The sequence below is a fragment of the Plecotus auritus genome (genome assembly GCF_963455305.1).
Source record: "Plecotus auritus genome assembly, chromosome: 6".
In the NCBI taxonomy this organism is placed as follows: Eukaryota; Metazoa; Chordata; class Mammalia; order Chiroptera; family Vespertilionidae; genus Plecotus; species Plecotus auritus.
Window position 1 is genome coordinate 52,607,250 of NC_137773.1, and position 16,910 is coordinate 52,624,159.

General features: G+C 45.2%; 1 protein-coding gene across 2 annotated transcripts in view; it reads right to left on the minus strand.

The window, feature by feature from the left end:
• Positions 1-284: 284 nt before the first annotated feature.
• TBC1D9 (TBC1 domain family member 9) overlaps positions 285-16,910 on the minus strand; it is a 93,672-nt gene continuing 77,046 nt past the window's right edge. For both annotated transcript variants that reach the window (XM_080676934.1, XM_080676933.1), the window contains 6 exons: positions 10,362-10,602; positions 7,888-7,953; positions 7,263-7,349; positions 3,429-3,503; positions 3,234-3,337; positions 285-2,367 (listed from right to left, as the gene is read on the minus strand). In XM_080676934.1, coding sequence (XP_080533060.1) covers positions 1,657-2,367; positions 3,234-3,337; positions 3,429-3,503; positions 7,263-7,349; positions 7,888-7,953; positions 10,362-10,602 — 1,284 coding nt within the window. In that variant the 3' untranslated portion in view covers positions 285-1,656. The remainder of the gene's footprint in view (positions 2,368-3,233; positions 3,338-3,428; positions 3,504-7,262; positions 7,350-7,887; positions 7,954-10,361; positions 10,603-16,910) is intronic.

The window sequence follows — 16,910 nt, forward strand, 5'->3', positions numbered from 1 at the left end:
AAGATTTAAAACACTGAAAAAAAAAGAATGGAACATGAATTTTCACCCTTTACTCACTTCTGCAGTTTAAGTAACCAGATAACTAATAAAATTCCTTTCCTTATTTTAAATGCATGCCTTCATATGCACATCACTACACACTGTATTTCTTATCTCAAAACACTTGCCTATAAAAATGTTTACTTAGTCAAAATGGTTGCCTAATATAATTTCCCCTGCAATGTTGTTAAAAGAAGACTGTTATTGCCTTAAGCAGGAACTCAAACACCCATAGAAGTCACATCTGAGTATCTGATGTATTTTATTTGTTCACATTTATCTTATTTGAGGTTAACACTACTTCATTTGACAGTTTAAAAATCATTCTGTAAACAAAATTGAAGAAAAAAAAACGGCGACCGCTAAAATAAGGACACAATGTACAGTAACATAAAGGAATGCGTTGAAAGGAATATCCTGAAGAAGCAAAGGAAATGTGACCATGGTGATGAAGTCCACAAGAAGGGAAGAACCTCCAACATCTGAAGTGAGAACAGTAACAAAAAAGCATGACTCCAAAGTGCAGATGTGCTAGTTTCATTTCCACATCCATTCAGGAAATAGACAGCGCATACTATGCTTTATATAAAGTGACAAATTCTGCTTTAAAACATTGTTACGTTATCTTGCAGGGTTTTTTCCCCGTTTACGTGATCTCTACATTGATTTAATTGGAAAGATGATCATATGTGATACATGGCATAAATTTCTGGAATCTACGGAGAGTATGGAAATGGTAAAGTTTATTTATTTTTTTGCTTTATTTGTAATGAGTAACAAGAAGCTGAAAATCCAGGATCAGAAGCATCAGTACTTTTATTCTATTTCCCCTCCCGTTGCAAAAAAAATCCTGAGCCCTCAGTCATCTTTGTCGCCACTTTGATTCTCTGTAACAAAAGGCTGTTCCTTTTCTCTGAATTCTGGCAGCTGACACAAATAATAGCTGGTTTCTTAAATGCAAAATTTGTCCGAATTGACCAAATAGAACCGTTAATCTGGCACTATATAAAAAATCACACTTTCATCTCTGTTTAGAACCTCAAATGTTTTCCCCTTGAGGGGAATATCTGCGGAATATAATTTTTGAATAGAGGACTTTTTATGAAATATATTTCAAATCTTAAAAAATAGTTTTAATGCTCCCCAAAGTGGTCTAGGATTTACCCCAGCTGACAATGCCCATTCCATTTAAGAACATTTCCTTTTCCTTACAGCTCTGATTTTATTTAAAAAGCCCAACTACACAAAGTTGCTGCCTTATTTAGCATTAGCAGCACTATTTTTTTTTTTTAACCATGTATACAGCTCAACAGCAAGACTAAGAAGTTATAATACACACATATCACAGACAGATTCATCTTTTTTTTGGAATTCACTGAATATACTGTATTCTGGTAAATCCCCCTTCCCCCACCAAGAGAGAGTCCTATACCTACAGCAAGGTGTTAAATATTTTCCCCACAGTTTGCATTGTATTATATTATGAAAACACGAGGTTTCGAGCCGGGTACTAATAAATATTTAATTTAAAAGAAAGAAAGAAACCTCAAGACAGAAGAACATAAAAAAGACCCTTTCCTGGCCCCTCCTCCCCCACCCCCTCCCAGGGAAGGCGGGTCAGCCAGACAAGGCCGAGATCTCGTAGTCACTGGCCGAGGGGAGCGCTTTGCCCATCATCCTGATGTTCTTCGCACTGGTGATTCTGGCCATCATGCACACAGGCTTGTCAAAGTACTTCACCAGGGCGGGCTCTGTGAGGAGGGAGGCCAGGAACTGCTCGAAGGTGATGGCCCAGTCGCGGTCCAGGCAGGTGCTGCCGGGCAGCGCCGTGGTGCCCTGGCCGCTGCGCACCAGCACCGTGTCCTCCCCGATGTCCTCGCAGTGCAGCTTGTCCTCCTCGTGGGAGCCGGCACTCAGCACCGAGTACGAGGACATGGAGCTGTCGTCCTTGGTGTCATCGTCGGAGATGAGCATGGAGGAGGAGGCCCCGTTGTCCCGGGGCGAGGAGTCCTCCAGCTTTATGTCCTCCATCTGCCCTCCCAGGGAGTGCTCCTCGCTGTCGCCCGCCAAGCTGGCCGGGTGGGGCTCTGCGGACTCCACCCCGTAAGGCTGGCCCGGCCCTTTCCTGGAGAAGGGTACGCCCAGGATGCCCTGGGCACTGGCCCCGCTGCCGACCTCCTTCGCCGGCTGGGTGATGAAGAGCTTGCCCACCTCCCCGATCTCCAGCAGGAGGCTGGTCACCGCCGCCGTAGCGTGGTACAGCTCCTGCTCGTTGGGGTCCTCGCTGAACATGTTGTACATGGTCTTACACAGCTCGATGAACTGCCCCTGGGAGGGATTTGGGAAAGCACAGAGAATGTCAGCATCTCCCGGGGAGCACGGACAGGACGGAAGTGGCCTGCAAAGCCACCTGGCATTAGGACTCCTGAAAGATCCCCAAAAATCCTGTGCAGGGGGGTTGGTGCGCTCTCCAAAGTCTCTTACGGAGGGTACCATCTTTTATAATTTGGAAAACTTGCAACATCGGTGACAGCGGGAAGAATGAAATGATGAACCTTCACATACCCATCCCTTAGTTAAGACTGTGTTACACAGTTGCTTCGTTAACGTTTCATCCTTTGTTGAAGTATCTTAGGGAAATCCCAGATCTCATCTCATCTAACCCCTACACCCTTGGGTAGGCCTGTCAGTTTTTCCAAGGTTAGCTCAGGTCCCCTCTCCCCCGACACCTCTGCTGGGGCCCTGGACAGAGAAATGCCTTCCTGCCTCACCCAGATGGCTTATCTGTTTTCTGTTAGGAAAGTCAGCCCGTCCATACTGTGTTCAATTACCTGTGTTGTTTCATCTCCCTCATTACACATCAGCTTTTGAAGAAAAAAATGTCAGACATCTTCATAGCTGAGCAGAGATCTGAAAACAGCTCAGCCTGGTCTTTTGAGTATCTAAGGGTATTTCTAATGACTGGGATGTGGTGTGGACTCTCAAAATTGGATATTTTGTGATTCACATTTTCTCTGAGAGGTCATTTTCTCACAACTGAGCATATTTTTGATGCATAAAGTAGGTGTAAACAGATACTACCTAAGTGCCCAAGCTACCATTGCCTTTGAGGAGTATTTATTCCATATTTACCTACGATCAGGAAACAGAGTTGTCAGGTTTAATATGAATGGACTGAACTGTTGAGAGCTTACCTGATTCAATTTGGGTAAATCCTTTGCATTCTTTGATTTTGACTTGTTTTCTGTAGTCCAGAGCCTCAGATAAATACGATTTTCTTGAGAATTTGCCCTCTTCCCTAAAACCCAGATATTGAGAAATAAGTGTTCAAATGCCAAGAAACAGTGTCCAACCCGCAACAAGGTAAATGTATGGAAGAGAGCCTGTACCTCTGTCTGGCTTCAGACTCACAGTAACGAAGCCATCGTCTGCGCTGTGCTTGCTTCTGCTATCCAAGCCAACCACTGCCAAAGAACAGACAGAAGAAAAAGTAGACTGTATGTAATAAACCCATACATTTAGCATTTGTAATAGGAAACAGAGAAACCACTAGGTAGGGTTGCCTGGCTTAGCAAAAAACAAATCAAAATAAAAGCCCAGTGCACTGAGTTAAATTTGAATTTAAGATCAACAACAAATCATTTTTTAGCAGAGTGTGTCCCAAATAGCACCTGGGACACACATGCTAAACAAACGGCTGACTGCTTACCTGAAATCAAATTTTACAGGCTGTCCTGTAATTTATCTGGCAACCCTATTTCTAGGTGAAGAAATACCCGCCTCAGGATTCTTTATCACAACTGGGATTTAACGTACAACCAGGAAATAAAGGGATGACATCTCATCATCTTCAGTACAGAAAAAGGGGTGGTGCTTTCCCCGGCGAATCTTTATTTCCCTCCCGCTCTGTTACACTGCCATCCTAACTGTGCATACAGGAGATGGATTTTCTGTCAGGCCCCACAAAAGACCAAAAACTCACTTTCTAAGAAGAAACTAAAACCCAGGTTGATAAAAGAAAACAAATGTTGTATGTTCCAAAATTCCTTCTAATTTATAATCTGGCATTTTGAAAAAACGACTTTCAGGAAAACCACTTTTAACTTTTATTTTCCTTCTTAGAGCAGGATATTACAAAGCACACGAGCACTTTGAAAGAGAGAGGTGGACAGCACCCAGCTTCCCATCAGTGTCAGCGGTGGGAGGGCCTGCAGCGCTTCTTCAACCATCCACAAGGTGCCTGTCTGCCCGACAAATGACCTTGACTGCATTTAGTGTCAAAGTAATCCCAGTTGCTTTGAAGACAGAGTGAGGACAACGTACTATATGTCATTGAGAAAGTCCTCTCCGCTTCCAGTTGAAATAATTTAGCAAACAAGTATAGATATTCAAAACTACTGTATGGTAAGCCCATGCAATGGATAGTATATAACCATTTAAAACCATGTTTTTAGAGAATGTTTAATGATGTGGTAACATGCTTACTGGATTTGAAGTGAAAAAAACAGGATATAAAACTGCATAGGCAGTTTGATCCCAAATGTGACTATAATCCTATCTAATAAAAGAATAATATGCAAATTGACCGTACCTCCACTACACCCACAAGCTATGCCCACCAGCCAATCAGGAGCAAGTATGCAAATTAACCCAACCAAGATGGCTTCGGCCACAGGGCGAGCAGAAGGCTTGAGTTTCTCTGGCAATGGAGGAAGCCAAGCTTTCCGTACACCCTGGCAGGCCCAGGCCTCCACTCAAGGCTACAAAGTTTCAATTATAGAAGATAAATAAATCCAACAAAAATGGCTGTGGCCACAGAGCGAGCAGGTTTGGCTTCACTCAAGGCTACAAAGTTTCAATTATAGAAGATAAATAAATCCCAGATACCAGGGCCTCCCCTTGGGTCACGGCCAGCCTGCAAACCACCACAGGCCCCTCGCCCAGGCCGCCCCACGCCCCAAGGGAAGCCCCACCCTGATCCAGGACACCCTTCAGGCCAAACCAGCCAGCCCCAACCCGTGCACCAGGCCTCTATCCTATCTAATAAAAGAGTAATATGCAAATTGACCATAATTCCAACACACAAGATGGCTGCCCCTATGTGGTCAAAGATCCTGCCCCCATGTGGACACAAGATGGCCACCACAAGATGGCTAGCAGGGGAGGGCAGTTGGGAGGGACCAAGCCTGCAAGGGAGGGCAGTTAGGGGTGACCAGGCTGGCAGAGGAGGGCATTTAGGGGGAGCAGTTAGGCATCAATCAGGCTGGCAGGGGAGTAGTTAGGAAGTGATCAGGCTGGCAGGCAGAAGCAGTTGGGGCAATCAGGAAGGCAGGCAGGCGAGCAGTTGGGAGCCAGCAGTCCTGGTTTGTGAGAGGGATGTCCGACTGCCCGTATAGGCCAGATCCCGGTAGGATTGGGCCTAAATGGGCAATCGGACATCTTGAGGGGTCCCAGATTGGAGAGGGTGCAGGCTGGGCTGAGGGACCACACCACCCCCCCATGCATGAATTTCGTGCACCGGGCCTCTAGTTACATATACGAATAAAAAGGACTGAAAAGAAATATTTCAAGATATTTTTAGTTACCTTTTGCATTATAAGATTTAAAGATGTCTTTAGCGTATTTTATATGTTATATCCATTTTTAAAATTTTCAACACAAAGCAATGGTACCTTTGGAGTTGGATGCCTGAGGTCACCTAGGTAATAGTACAGATTCTGTCCAAAGTGCTGACCCTCAGTTCCTAGTGCCAATAATAGGGAGTCTGGGTCTGGCTCACTCCTCTGCTCAATGACTTAGGGCTCACAGTTAAAAGCGGGTCTAAGCTGTGCTTATTCTGGGATGGCAAGATTTAAGAGGCAAAAGGACTCAGGAGCAACCCATGTTTACTGTCAAACTTGGACAAGCCATGAAGCTGCCCTCAAGATGAATTAGAAGGCAGATAACCCACCGCCGTGGCAAGCTGAGAGATGCTGCTTAATTCTGCAAGACAAAGCAGTACAGGACTTAATATAATAAGTTGGGGATATACACAACGAGATGGATCATGTCTCTGTAGACCTAATAACCACATAGGCAGCACTCAGCAAACTTTTTCTGTAAAGGGCCAGACAGTAAATGCAGGGTGAGGTAGTTGTTCGTGTGAAAAATAGTACAATAATTAACAACTAATAATACAAAGATAAACTCTGTGTTTCGTGTACTCAAAAGTATAAACCTACTTTTGCCCACCCTCTATCTTAGGCCCTGCAGGCGGGGTGTCTCCACCCCAGCTCCCAAGTCCACCCCTGTAGCATGAAAGCAGCCATGGACAACATACAAATGAGTAATAGCTTGGCAGTGTTCCAATAAAACTTTATTATAGGCACTGAAGTTTAAATTTGATATAACTTTCCCATGTCATGAAAGATTACTTGTGATTTTTTAAGAAACCATTTAAAAACGTCAGAACCATTCTGAGTGAGATTTGGCCCCACGGGCTGGAGTTTGCAGACACCTGTCACACAGCAAAGGCAGATCTGAGAGAACACTTTCTGATACAAATGCTTGTCCACATTGGGGATAGCAGCATAGTCACAGCATGGCGTTCTTACTGAGCCTGACCGACAGGGAGAGGGGAGCAGAGTGCACAGCTCGGTGGACGTGTCTTCTCTAAGCTAGTGGACATGAGGCTCATGGTCCCTTCAGTAGGCTGAAGTACCTGCCCCCGATAGTTGCCCAAATTCAAAAATTTGAAAAGTAACATATCATAGAAAGACAAATACCACATGATTTCCCTGGAATCGAAAGAAAATGTAAACGAACAAACAAAACAGAAACAGACTCATAGACACATAGAACAGACTGAAGGTTGCCAGATGGGAGGTAGGGGTTGGAGGACTGGGTGAGAAGGGTGAAGGACTGAGAAGTACAGATTGGCAGTTACAGAATGGTCATGCGGTGTAAGGTACAGCATGGGGAAGACAGTACTATTGTAATAGCTCTGTACCATACTGGAAATATCAGGGGGAACACTTTGTAAAGTATATGATTGTCTAACCACTATGCTGTATACCCGGAACTAATACAAAGAAATATTTAATATAAACTGTAATTAAAAAATAATTTTAAAGTAACATGTCAAGCAAGCATATCCGTATACTTTGACTGACTAGCTTTGGAGGTAACTTTTTCCAGTGGCAGAGGGCTCTGTGGAAGAGAAATAAGTGAGAAAAGCCACTTACCATGTGTGCATTCTGGGGTGATATCTTCAAAGAAGTACTGAGTTGCTTCAAAAGCAGAATCTGGCTCGTCTTGATCAGAGGACGGCTCTGGAGAGGGCAGGAAAGGTCATTCTCACACAGGCAGGGCCACGCTGCTGACCCTGTGCTGTACTCGTTAAGGAAGTGACCCAGGGCAGGATGAGGTGCTGAAGGTACACAGGTGGGGGAGGGTCACAATCTAGAGTTTTACCCTATCTCTATCCTAATGCCAACTTGTGCTCTATTTTGTTAGCTAGATCCCAGCTGGAGGCCAACCTTGTTTAAAACTTACATTCTCATCCATCTTTCCTACTTGTTTCTGTCAAGGCTAGAACTACTGCCCCTAGATTCAACATCTCAGAGTTCCTGGAATTCCACCTGGTACCAAATGCTAGTTATTCTTTCTCTTGCAGAGACTACTCTTTGCTGTCAACACGGCTCCTACTCTGACAGGTAAATGACTGTAGACTCAAGGAGCTGACTCAGGAAGTTAGGTAGAGCGTCATTATTCAGTTCATTCTTAGTGACCAGTGAGTGACTTTGTATATCAAAAATTGGCAAACAGGTCATGGTTACGTGCGTGTGCTGCTGTGTATGGCTCACTTACCAGGCAAGACATGCATTTTGTACAGGAGTTTGAGTTTCTCTGTGAGGTCCCCATGGCAGGCGGCACCTAGAATTCCAAAAACACCAACATGAAATGCACCGTTAGAAACTCCTCCAGGCTTAGCATTACCTGGGAAAGTCTACTTTTTACAAGTTGAAACCAAGACTCTAGGTGACAGAGGTCTGGCCAGGGCATGTTTGGGTTAAGAGCTCTGGAACCAGGATTCCTGGTTTCAAATCCTTTGTACTTACTCTGTGACCCTGGGAGAGTCGGTTAGGAAACAATCACAGAGGTTCATACCAAGCCCACGGTACTAGAGGACGCTCAGTTGAAACTGACTCATTAAACATTGCACTTTGGGGCCAGTGTTCAGATAGTCACACAATCACCGACTTCAGATGCTTCCACCTTCTCCATTCACAATGAGTTATCTGTCCAATGACCAGCTGCATCATGGCATCTGTGATGTGTTTAGAGACTCTTACCTTTCGGCAACACAATCGGAGAAGGAGATATAGCTAATTCATGGCTGATGATAGCAATCCCTTATTTCTAATTCCATTATACACCATTTATTATTCAGATTTCTAGAGGAATCTTTCTGGGGATTCTTATTAAAGTTACAGATCCATCTTCACCAGAATTCATGTTTTAATTTTCAAAAACTTGAACAGAATTTCGCTTTCATGGCCAACTTGTCTGTCTCCATCACTGTACCTGACCCATTACCCAACAGCAGCTCAGAATTCTCCCAGTCATCTGGGTGGCGGCTTGCTCTGCTCAAGAACTCCCTGCATTTTAAGAAGTGTGTGTATTCTTTTTCCGTGTTTTCTCTCTTTTGGGCTCTCTTTCCTTGCTTGAAGGTTTTGGAAAGTATTTTTCTTATTGGAGTTGCCTGCACTAAGTAAATGAAGTATTTATATTTATTTCTATCACGTTCTATATGCAGAACCTCTCTTTTCCCTCTTCCTTGTTCTTGTTCAAAGATAATTTCAAAAAGAACAACCCTTTTTCATAGACACCAATGTAATAGTAAGTTAGGGTAGGGTCAAAGGGGTCCTTAGCCCTTTCTAGATTGTCTCACTTTTTGAAAAAGCCGAATGCACTTAGGTATTCAATGTGTACTTAAAAATTAATACCTCCTCTTCCCTCAAAACAAAACATTGTGTTTGCTGTCTTTGGCATAGAGTAATTAGGAAAACATGAGCTTTTGAGACAGCACTCATGCGAACTCTGGGCCCAGCGTGTGCTAACTGTGCATCCAGTTCAGTTCAATAACAGATAAATGTCCCAGCAAGTTACTTAACTTTTCTGAGCTTCCATTTCTTTAACTGAAAACGAGAAATCTAATAATAAGCACGTAGGTAGTAACAGTAACAGCACACACTGTGCCTCCAGGAGGCCTGGGTTTGAACTACAGCTTTGCCGTGTCCTTTAGGCACATGAAATGCACATGAAGCATGAGGGCAATGTCTGGCTCAGAGTCAGTGCTGTGTACATGTTGGACTCCGTTACTGCTATGACCTCAAAGGGCTGTTGTCTGGATGCAGTGATTAAGGACAAAGTCCACAGCATCCGAACGGTACCTGCCGTTAACCAAGGCTAGTTCCTCCATGTCCCCCGATTTATGAGTACTTTACACAAGTAATTTTTTCTTACCTAAGTAATTTCATCTACACCTCTTCGCCTGTTTGGAGACCATCAGCTTTCTCTGGCCTTTCAGCCTTCCAGTCACTATTCTGAAAGGTTCAGGGCACTTTTGGAACCATCATTGGCTCTGTGCCTGCCACCTTCATCCTCCTCAGGCATGTCCTTTTAAAGCACATGGCCCAAGGTCACTGAGTGGCACAATTAGAAAAAAAAATTTTCCTTCTTATCTCATTCTGGCAGCCTGACAATGCCTGCTACACCCACAACTCACATCCGTCGGCCAAGCTCAACGACGCGGTGGCCTTTCCCCTCAATGCCAAGTGAAGGACAGTCCACTAGGATAGAGGGCAGTGAGCAGGTCAGACAGCGAGGCTGCCAGGCGGAAACCACACGCTGCTGGTGAGGGGTGGGTGTGCGTTCTCTTGAGCCATGGTCCTTCCTCCCCGCTAACTCCCCACTACCGAGAGAAAAGGCTGCCCTGTGGACTGCGGAGCTGTGTGGTATTAAAAACATCATGAAATGCTTCTATGAAATTTAATGAAACACTGTACATATAATCAAAATATAATTTTTTTGGTCAAAGAAAAGCAATCTGCCCAAACATTTCTTTTTCTCCCGTAAAGTTATCATGGTTTGTGGTTTCAGTGTTTAGGTTGGCATTTTATTGTCTTGCAAATTCTCTGATTTTTTTTAACTAGTGGTGGGGGCTACCTAATGTCGAAGGCAATGATTTAATAATATAGTGGGGCCAGCCAGCACTGCGCACCACAGGTGTTACTACCCATCATGCCCTCCCAGATCATGCAGCCACTTCACATCCTTACTTAGCCCAGAGACAAACTCTCGGAAGTTAATCAGAGAGTCTCCGTTTTCGTCTAGTAACTGGAACAAGCGGGAGGCCAGCACGTCGGAGTGAGCACCACAGGCCCAGGGAAAGAGAAGAGCAAACATCCCCTTGAACTGCTCGAAGTCAATGCGGTACTGTTCAAGGTAAGGCAGGCTGGGGTCATGCCGGTCCAGCGCGTTGCTGCTCCCGCCCCAGTAGCAGCTGGTGAGATGTTCTGCCTGAAAACACAAAGGACAGGACGGTTCGGAGGACTGCATCTCAGAGCAGGTTCCAGGAAGAAAAGGCCGGCCCTCACGTTTAGAAACTGGGTTCTGGCCAATCCGTGTGCACCTCCTGGGGCACTGCTCTGGTCTCAGGGTACCTCTGTCTTCTCCTTCTGTTCTATCTCCACCTGAACACCGCCCCCCCCCTCCCCCAAACAACCGCCCCAGCTCCATGGCAACCATCTCTGCAGTTAATATCGGGCACGAAAGATCCGGTTCAGTTATTGGAGTAGGTGAAGAAAGAAAGGGAACCCAATCCCCACCCCAATCTTCTTCCTCTTATACATACCCTCCAAGCTTTTTAAGAAATAACCCCCATGAAGATGAACACTATTTTTATTTAAAAGAAATAAAGAGAATGTTAACCTGAAAAGCATCCGTCATTTAGGCCACGTGACCACTTTGTTTTCTGGGTGAGAATGACAAAGTCCAGGGCTCAAGTGGCCCACACAGGTCATCCCACCCGTTAGCCAAAGCCGACCATAATGACATTTTGTGTCCCAGTTCATAATGTACTGTCCCATAAATCCTCTGCCTCCTGGTCACCAAAATCACACAAATATCATCCTAGCCATGCAGCATTCAAGCTGCGTGCGAATGGGTGGCCCTCCTCTCTCACTCATCTGAAATAGCTTAGAACAGGTATGGGGAGGAGCCACTGTGGGAAGGAGAGGAGAGAGCGTCCTGTTTCCGTCCTTGGAAGAGAGGCAGCCTCTCTCCTCCTGAGGTCATATTGATTGTGGAAGAAATAGATGCCTGTTCTAGGAAGACCGAAAAGATAAAACATATAGAAAGGACCAGAAGAATCCGCCCTCCTCACCACCTCCACCACACACACACACACACACACACACACACACACACACACACACACACACGTAAGTGTTGGGTGGTAGGTGGTAGGTGGTAGGTGGGGGAGGAGATGGCCATGAAAATGGGGCTTCATTTTTTTTTTTTTAATTTTTTTTTAAATATATTTTATTGATTTTTTACAGAGAGGAAGGGAGAGGGATAGAGAGCTAGAAATATCGATGAGAGAGAAACATCGATCAGCTGCCTCCTGCACACCTCCCACTGGGGATGTGCCCGCAACCAAGGTACATGCCCTTGACAGGAATCGAACCCGGGACCCTTGAGTCCGCAGGCCGACGCTCCATCCACTGAGCCAAACCGGTTTCGGCTGGGGCTTCATTTTTATTTAATTCCCTGTTTTACTATTTCACTATAAGCATGTATAAATATTACCACAGAACAAAGCACTTTCAGAACAGTTCTTTCCCCCTCGCCCAGAGGTTCTGAAAAGGTGGGGAGGGAGTCTGTTGTGAGTGTGTAGCAATTCCATTTTGCTCTCACTTACAAAGGAGCAAAGAAGAGCAATGTCTTTATCGCAGTGGTGCACTGGGAATTGCAGCTAACACTTAGAAAAGAGGGCAGTAGGAGTAGGGATGAGAGGAGGAAGAAGAAGTGGAGAAAAGAGGTAAAACCAGGTTTTCTGCAATGTAGTCCTGGGAGAATACTGGGAGGCTGTGGTAGTTCACCGGGGCGTGGGGACGCGTTCCTGGCTACGGGCAGAGGCAGGGATGACGTCAGAGGAAAGGAGGTGGAGGCTCAAGTCCCAGGGGCTGCACTGTACTCTGATCTATCACTAGTGATGCCCGTCTCTGGGTGGCACGTGTTGGTGACACATCCCTAGGAGGGGTCCCCTTTACCTGAATGATGTCAGTGGATAAAGGTTACCCAGGGCATCCTATATAATAAAAGGCTAATATGCAAATTGTCCCCTCCACCGGGAGTTTGACCAGGGGGTGGGGTCAGCCGGCCAACCTCCCATACCCACCCCCCTTGCCCCCGATAGGCCCCAATGGGGGCAGGCCGGCCGGACCCCACCGTGCGCAAATTCACGCACCGGGCCTCTGGTTTCCTCCTAACTAAGGCACCCAAGGGACTTTGGAACCAGCCTGAATGTGGTAGAGACACTTTCACGGTGCTCATAACCCTCAGGAAAGACAAGCCGTGAAGATCATCACCCTGCTCTGGGCTGAGATCCCACAGCCCATCATCTGGGGATGGGGCGCAGAGATTGAAAAAGAACTGAAGTGATGAATTTGGAAAGCATTCAAAAGAAACTAGGGCAAAGGGGTTCTGGACCACATTTTCCACCAAATCTGTGTCAGGGTGGCAGCCTTTCACCTTTTCTACCAAGTTTTAGCCTAAAGCCCAACAGTACGTGCCTTGGAGAGGACGGCATCTTACCTTTGCAGCTGTAGGGACCCGCCCCCTTCCCAGAAGAGCTGAAAGGTCTGGGAGTGTGGGTGTCTGACACATAGCCATATCTCCATAAGTGTTTAATAAATTAAAGCCAGTTAGAGTTCAAAGACTCAAGATTGAGTCCATAACTGAAGTTTTTATCTTGGTTCCACAGTACCAGAGACTCCTTCCCATCCCTGCCACCAATGATGGTCTCGGATTCTTTCTTGGGGTGGGGAACTCGTGTTTGTCAACACACCCTGAGGGCAGGGTTACTGAGCATAAGAAAAGCTGGCTTTCCTCAGGCACAACCTAAGGGCACAGATGACACACCTTGTACCTGCAGGCCCACAGACAAGAGTGAAGGGTGCTCAGGTAAGAAGACGTGGCTCCACCAATCTCGGGAGCTGGGACTTCTCACCACCAGCCCCGTCCCTCCTTTTCCGGGTGTCACCCCATGTCGGCCTCCTCTTTCTAATTCATATCCCTTTCCCTTATCTGTCCATGGTCTTGCTGCCTCCAGCTGCTACTCCCAATTCTGTTTAGTTACCCCAAATCCTGGCCCTCTCTCCACACTCCCCTGTGAGGCAGATCTTTTCCCAGTCCTCAGAATCCCTTTAAAATCGGATCTCAATTGGATCATTATATTTTTTTTGTCTTGCTTCAACTTGGATCATTATCTTTTTCCTTAAGACCAAAGAGGGACCCTTGTCTTACGGATAACCACTTACACCAAGCGATTAGCTGTAGGGCTTTAGCGATATGGGTAAATGGCACACTATGGAGACTTCACTCTCAAGTGCTGAATGGAGGCTGGTGGGGGCGCTGTTGTCCACTCTGTGGGTCATAGGGCTGGGTGGACAGAACACATCACTAACCAACTATGAAACCTCAATATCTCTGTGCCCACATCCAAAGCATGTAGAGTGTGTACCAGATTGATAACTAATCACATTTTACTTCTGTACTCAACAGACATGTTTGGAGCACCTACCGGGGTCAGACATCAGTGAAACTAAAATAAATAGAACATCCCAATACAGCTATCACATTCTGATTCTAAATTATTCATGTTCAACTCAGACCTTTATGTTTGTGCCTTTATGGTTTGTTCTCATACTATCTTTGGGCCGGGAATCAAACCTGCAACGCAGGTACATGCCCTTGACTGGGAATTGAACCTGAAACCCCTTGGTGGGCGGGCCGACATTCCAACCACTGAATCACACTGTCCAGGGCTGTTCCTGTACTAACTTTACAGTCCTCAATACAGCCAAGTTTATTTCTGACAGTAAAAGACACCGTATACAAGCTACCCAGTTAGAGGTCGTGATAAAATTGGTACCTGCATAAAAGGCATCTTTTAAATTTTTTTCCCCTGTCAATTGCACATTTTCACCTAAGATGTTAATAATGATAGCTATGACTAAACTATTTTTTTCTAAAGAAAAAATCTGAATTACTTTACTTCAATAACATAATATTTTCTGGTCTGGGCTGAATTATGAAATGGAAATCACAAAAATGTAGGTTCGAATGGAAAAAGACATGCAGGGTATGATCAGAATAATACAAGAATAAACTGTTTTGTGTACTCACAGCTGTAAACATACTTTAGTGCACCCCTATAAAGTAGTAAGTCCAAGGAAATTGATAAAATGTTATATGGAGAGGAGAAACCAAGATGGTGGCATAGGTAAACACCTAAACTGTTGCCTCGCACAACAATTTCAAAACTACAACTAAAAGACAAAACAGACATCATCCAGAACCACAGGAAGGCTGGCTGAGTGGAAATTCTACAACTAGAAGGAAAGAGACTCACAGGAGCTGCAGAAGGCAGAGGTATGGAGGCGCACGCGTGGAGAAGGCTGTCAACTGAGTACGCAGCAATCTTTTTCAAGTGGGTGGGAGACAAAAGCTCCCGACTACTCTGAACTCCAGTTCCAGGCGAGACTCTGGGGCCCAGACTCATACGGGGAGAAACTAGACTGTCTGGCAGTGGGCGAAACTCGAGGGCGGCTTTCTCTCAGAGGTGCTTGCAGCAATTACCGCAGGACACTGAGACCCAGGGACCTCTTAGGGCAGGGCTGATGGGAAGCCATAGCTGTTTGTTCTGCCCCCGAGATCCTGCCCCACGAAGCCATTGCTGATTGCTCCGCCCTGAGACTGCCCAATCCAAGCTGAGCGCAGCAGAGGCTTTTGCATATGAATGGCCTTGTTCTTTTGAATTCTTAACTTACCTAACAAACTGCAGCTGAGTCAGTGAGACCCAGAACATCCAAAAGAAGACCCAAGGCCCTGAAGCAGCTTGCACTGCTTCACAGCTGGGCCTCATCTGGGCACCTCCAAAACCCAAACAAAGAAGAGGAATCTGCATATCTCTCTGTAGCTCCTGCTGGGTGGCCTAAGGCAGAGGCTAAATTAGCACCTCCTTGGAGATTCAAGAGCCAATGTACCCAGGGGTCAGAGTGGGACCATCCAGATTACAACTGCTCAGATCCATAAGGGACACACTCAGGGGGCAGACTCAGTGAGCACCAAAGCCCCACTGAAGCAAGTCTTGTCTCATAAGGGTGTCTCCAGCACAGAAGTTCTCCCATAGTAGTCACAGCTGATCCTCACAGCTAATTGGCCTGGAGGTCAACTCCTCCCAGTGATACCAACAACAGTCAAGGCTTAACTACAACAAGACTGTGCACACAGCCCACAAAGGGGTGCACCAAGAGTGTCCCCCTCAGGTAACTGGGGAGGCTGAGCCACTGGGCCCTATAGGACACCCAGTACACAAAGCCACTCTATCAACTCAGGGAAGCAGCCAAAATGCGGAGACAAAGAAACAGGTCACAAATGAAAGAAATGGAGGAAAGCAAACGACTGGATATAGACTTCAAAACCACAGTTATAATGTTTTTCAAGAATTTTCTAGAAAAGGCCGATAAATTTAGCAAGACCCTCAAGGATATGAAAAAGGACCAATTAGAAATTAAGCATACACTGACTGAAATAAAAAATAATATACAGCGATCCAACAGCAGACTAGAGGATCACAAGAATCAAGTCAAAAATTTGAAATACAAAGAAGCAAAAAACACCCAACTGGAAAAGCAAAAAGAAAAAAGAATCCAAAAATATGAAGATAGTGTAAGGAGCCTCTGGGACCACTTCAAGCGTACCAGCATCCGAATTATGGGGGTGCCAGAAGAAGAGAGAGAGCAAGATACTGAAAACCTATTTGAAGAAATAATGACCGAAAACTTCCCCCAGCTGGTGAAAGAAATAGACTTACAAGTCCAGGAAGTGCACAGAACCCCAAACAAAAGGAATCCAAAGAGGACCGCACCAAGACACATCATAATTAAAATGCCAAGAGCAAAAGACAAAGAGAGAATATTAAAAGCAGCAAGAGAAAAACAGTTAGTTACCTACAAGGGAGCACCCATACGATTATCAGCTGATTTCTCAACAGAAACTATGCAGGCCAGATGGGAGTGGCAAGAAATTTTCAAAGTGATGAATAGCAAGAACCTACAACCAAGATTACTCTACCCAGCAAAGCTATCATTCAGAATTGAAGGGCAGATAAAGAGCTTCACAGAGAAGAAAAAGCTAAAGGAGTTCATCACCGCCATAAGGTGTCTCATAAGGGTGTCTTTATCAGGGTACACCCCTCGAGGCATTTATGAATAAAGCTATCATCTCTCCTCACCAGAAATTGAGAGAAATTAGATCAACGTATCAGAGCAACCTCCCGACAAGGGGGTGTGGTTTTGACTAGGTCTCAGAGCTGAATGTGCTCCAGTATCTCCCCTACTTTTCTATTCTCCAGGTTGATTATCCCGAAGCACAGAAATAAATGTGTGGCGAACCAGTATTATATGAAATGCTGAAAGGTATTCTTTAAGAGGAAGAAGAAGAAAAAGGTAAAGATAAAAATTATGAACAACAAATACATATCTATCAACAAGTGAATCTAAAAATCAAGTGAATAAAAAATATGATAACAGAATAAACTG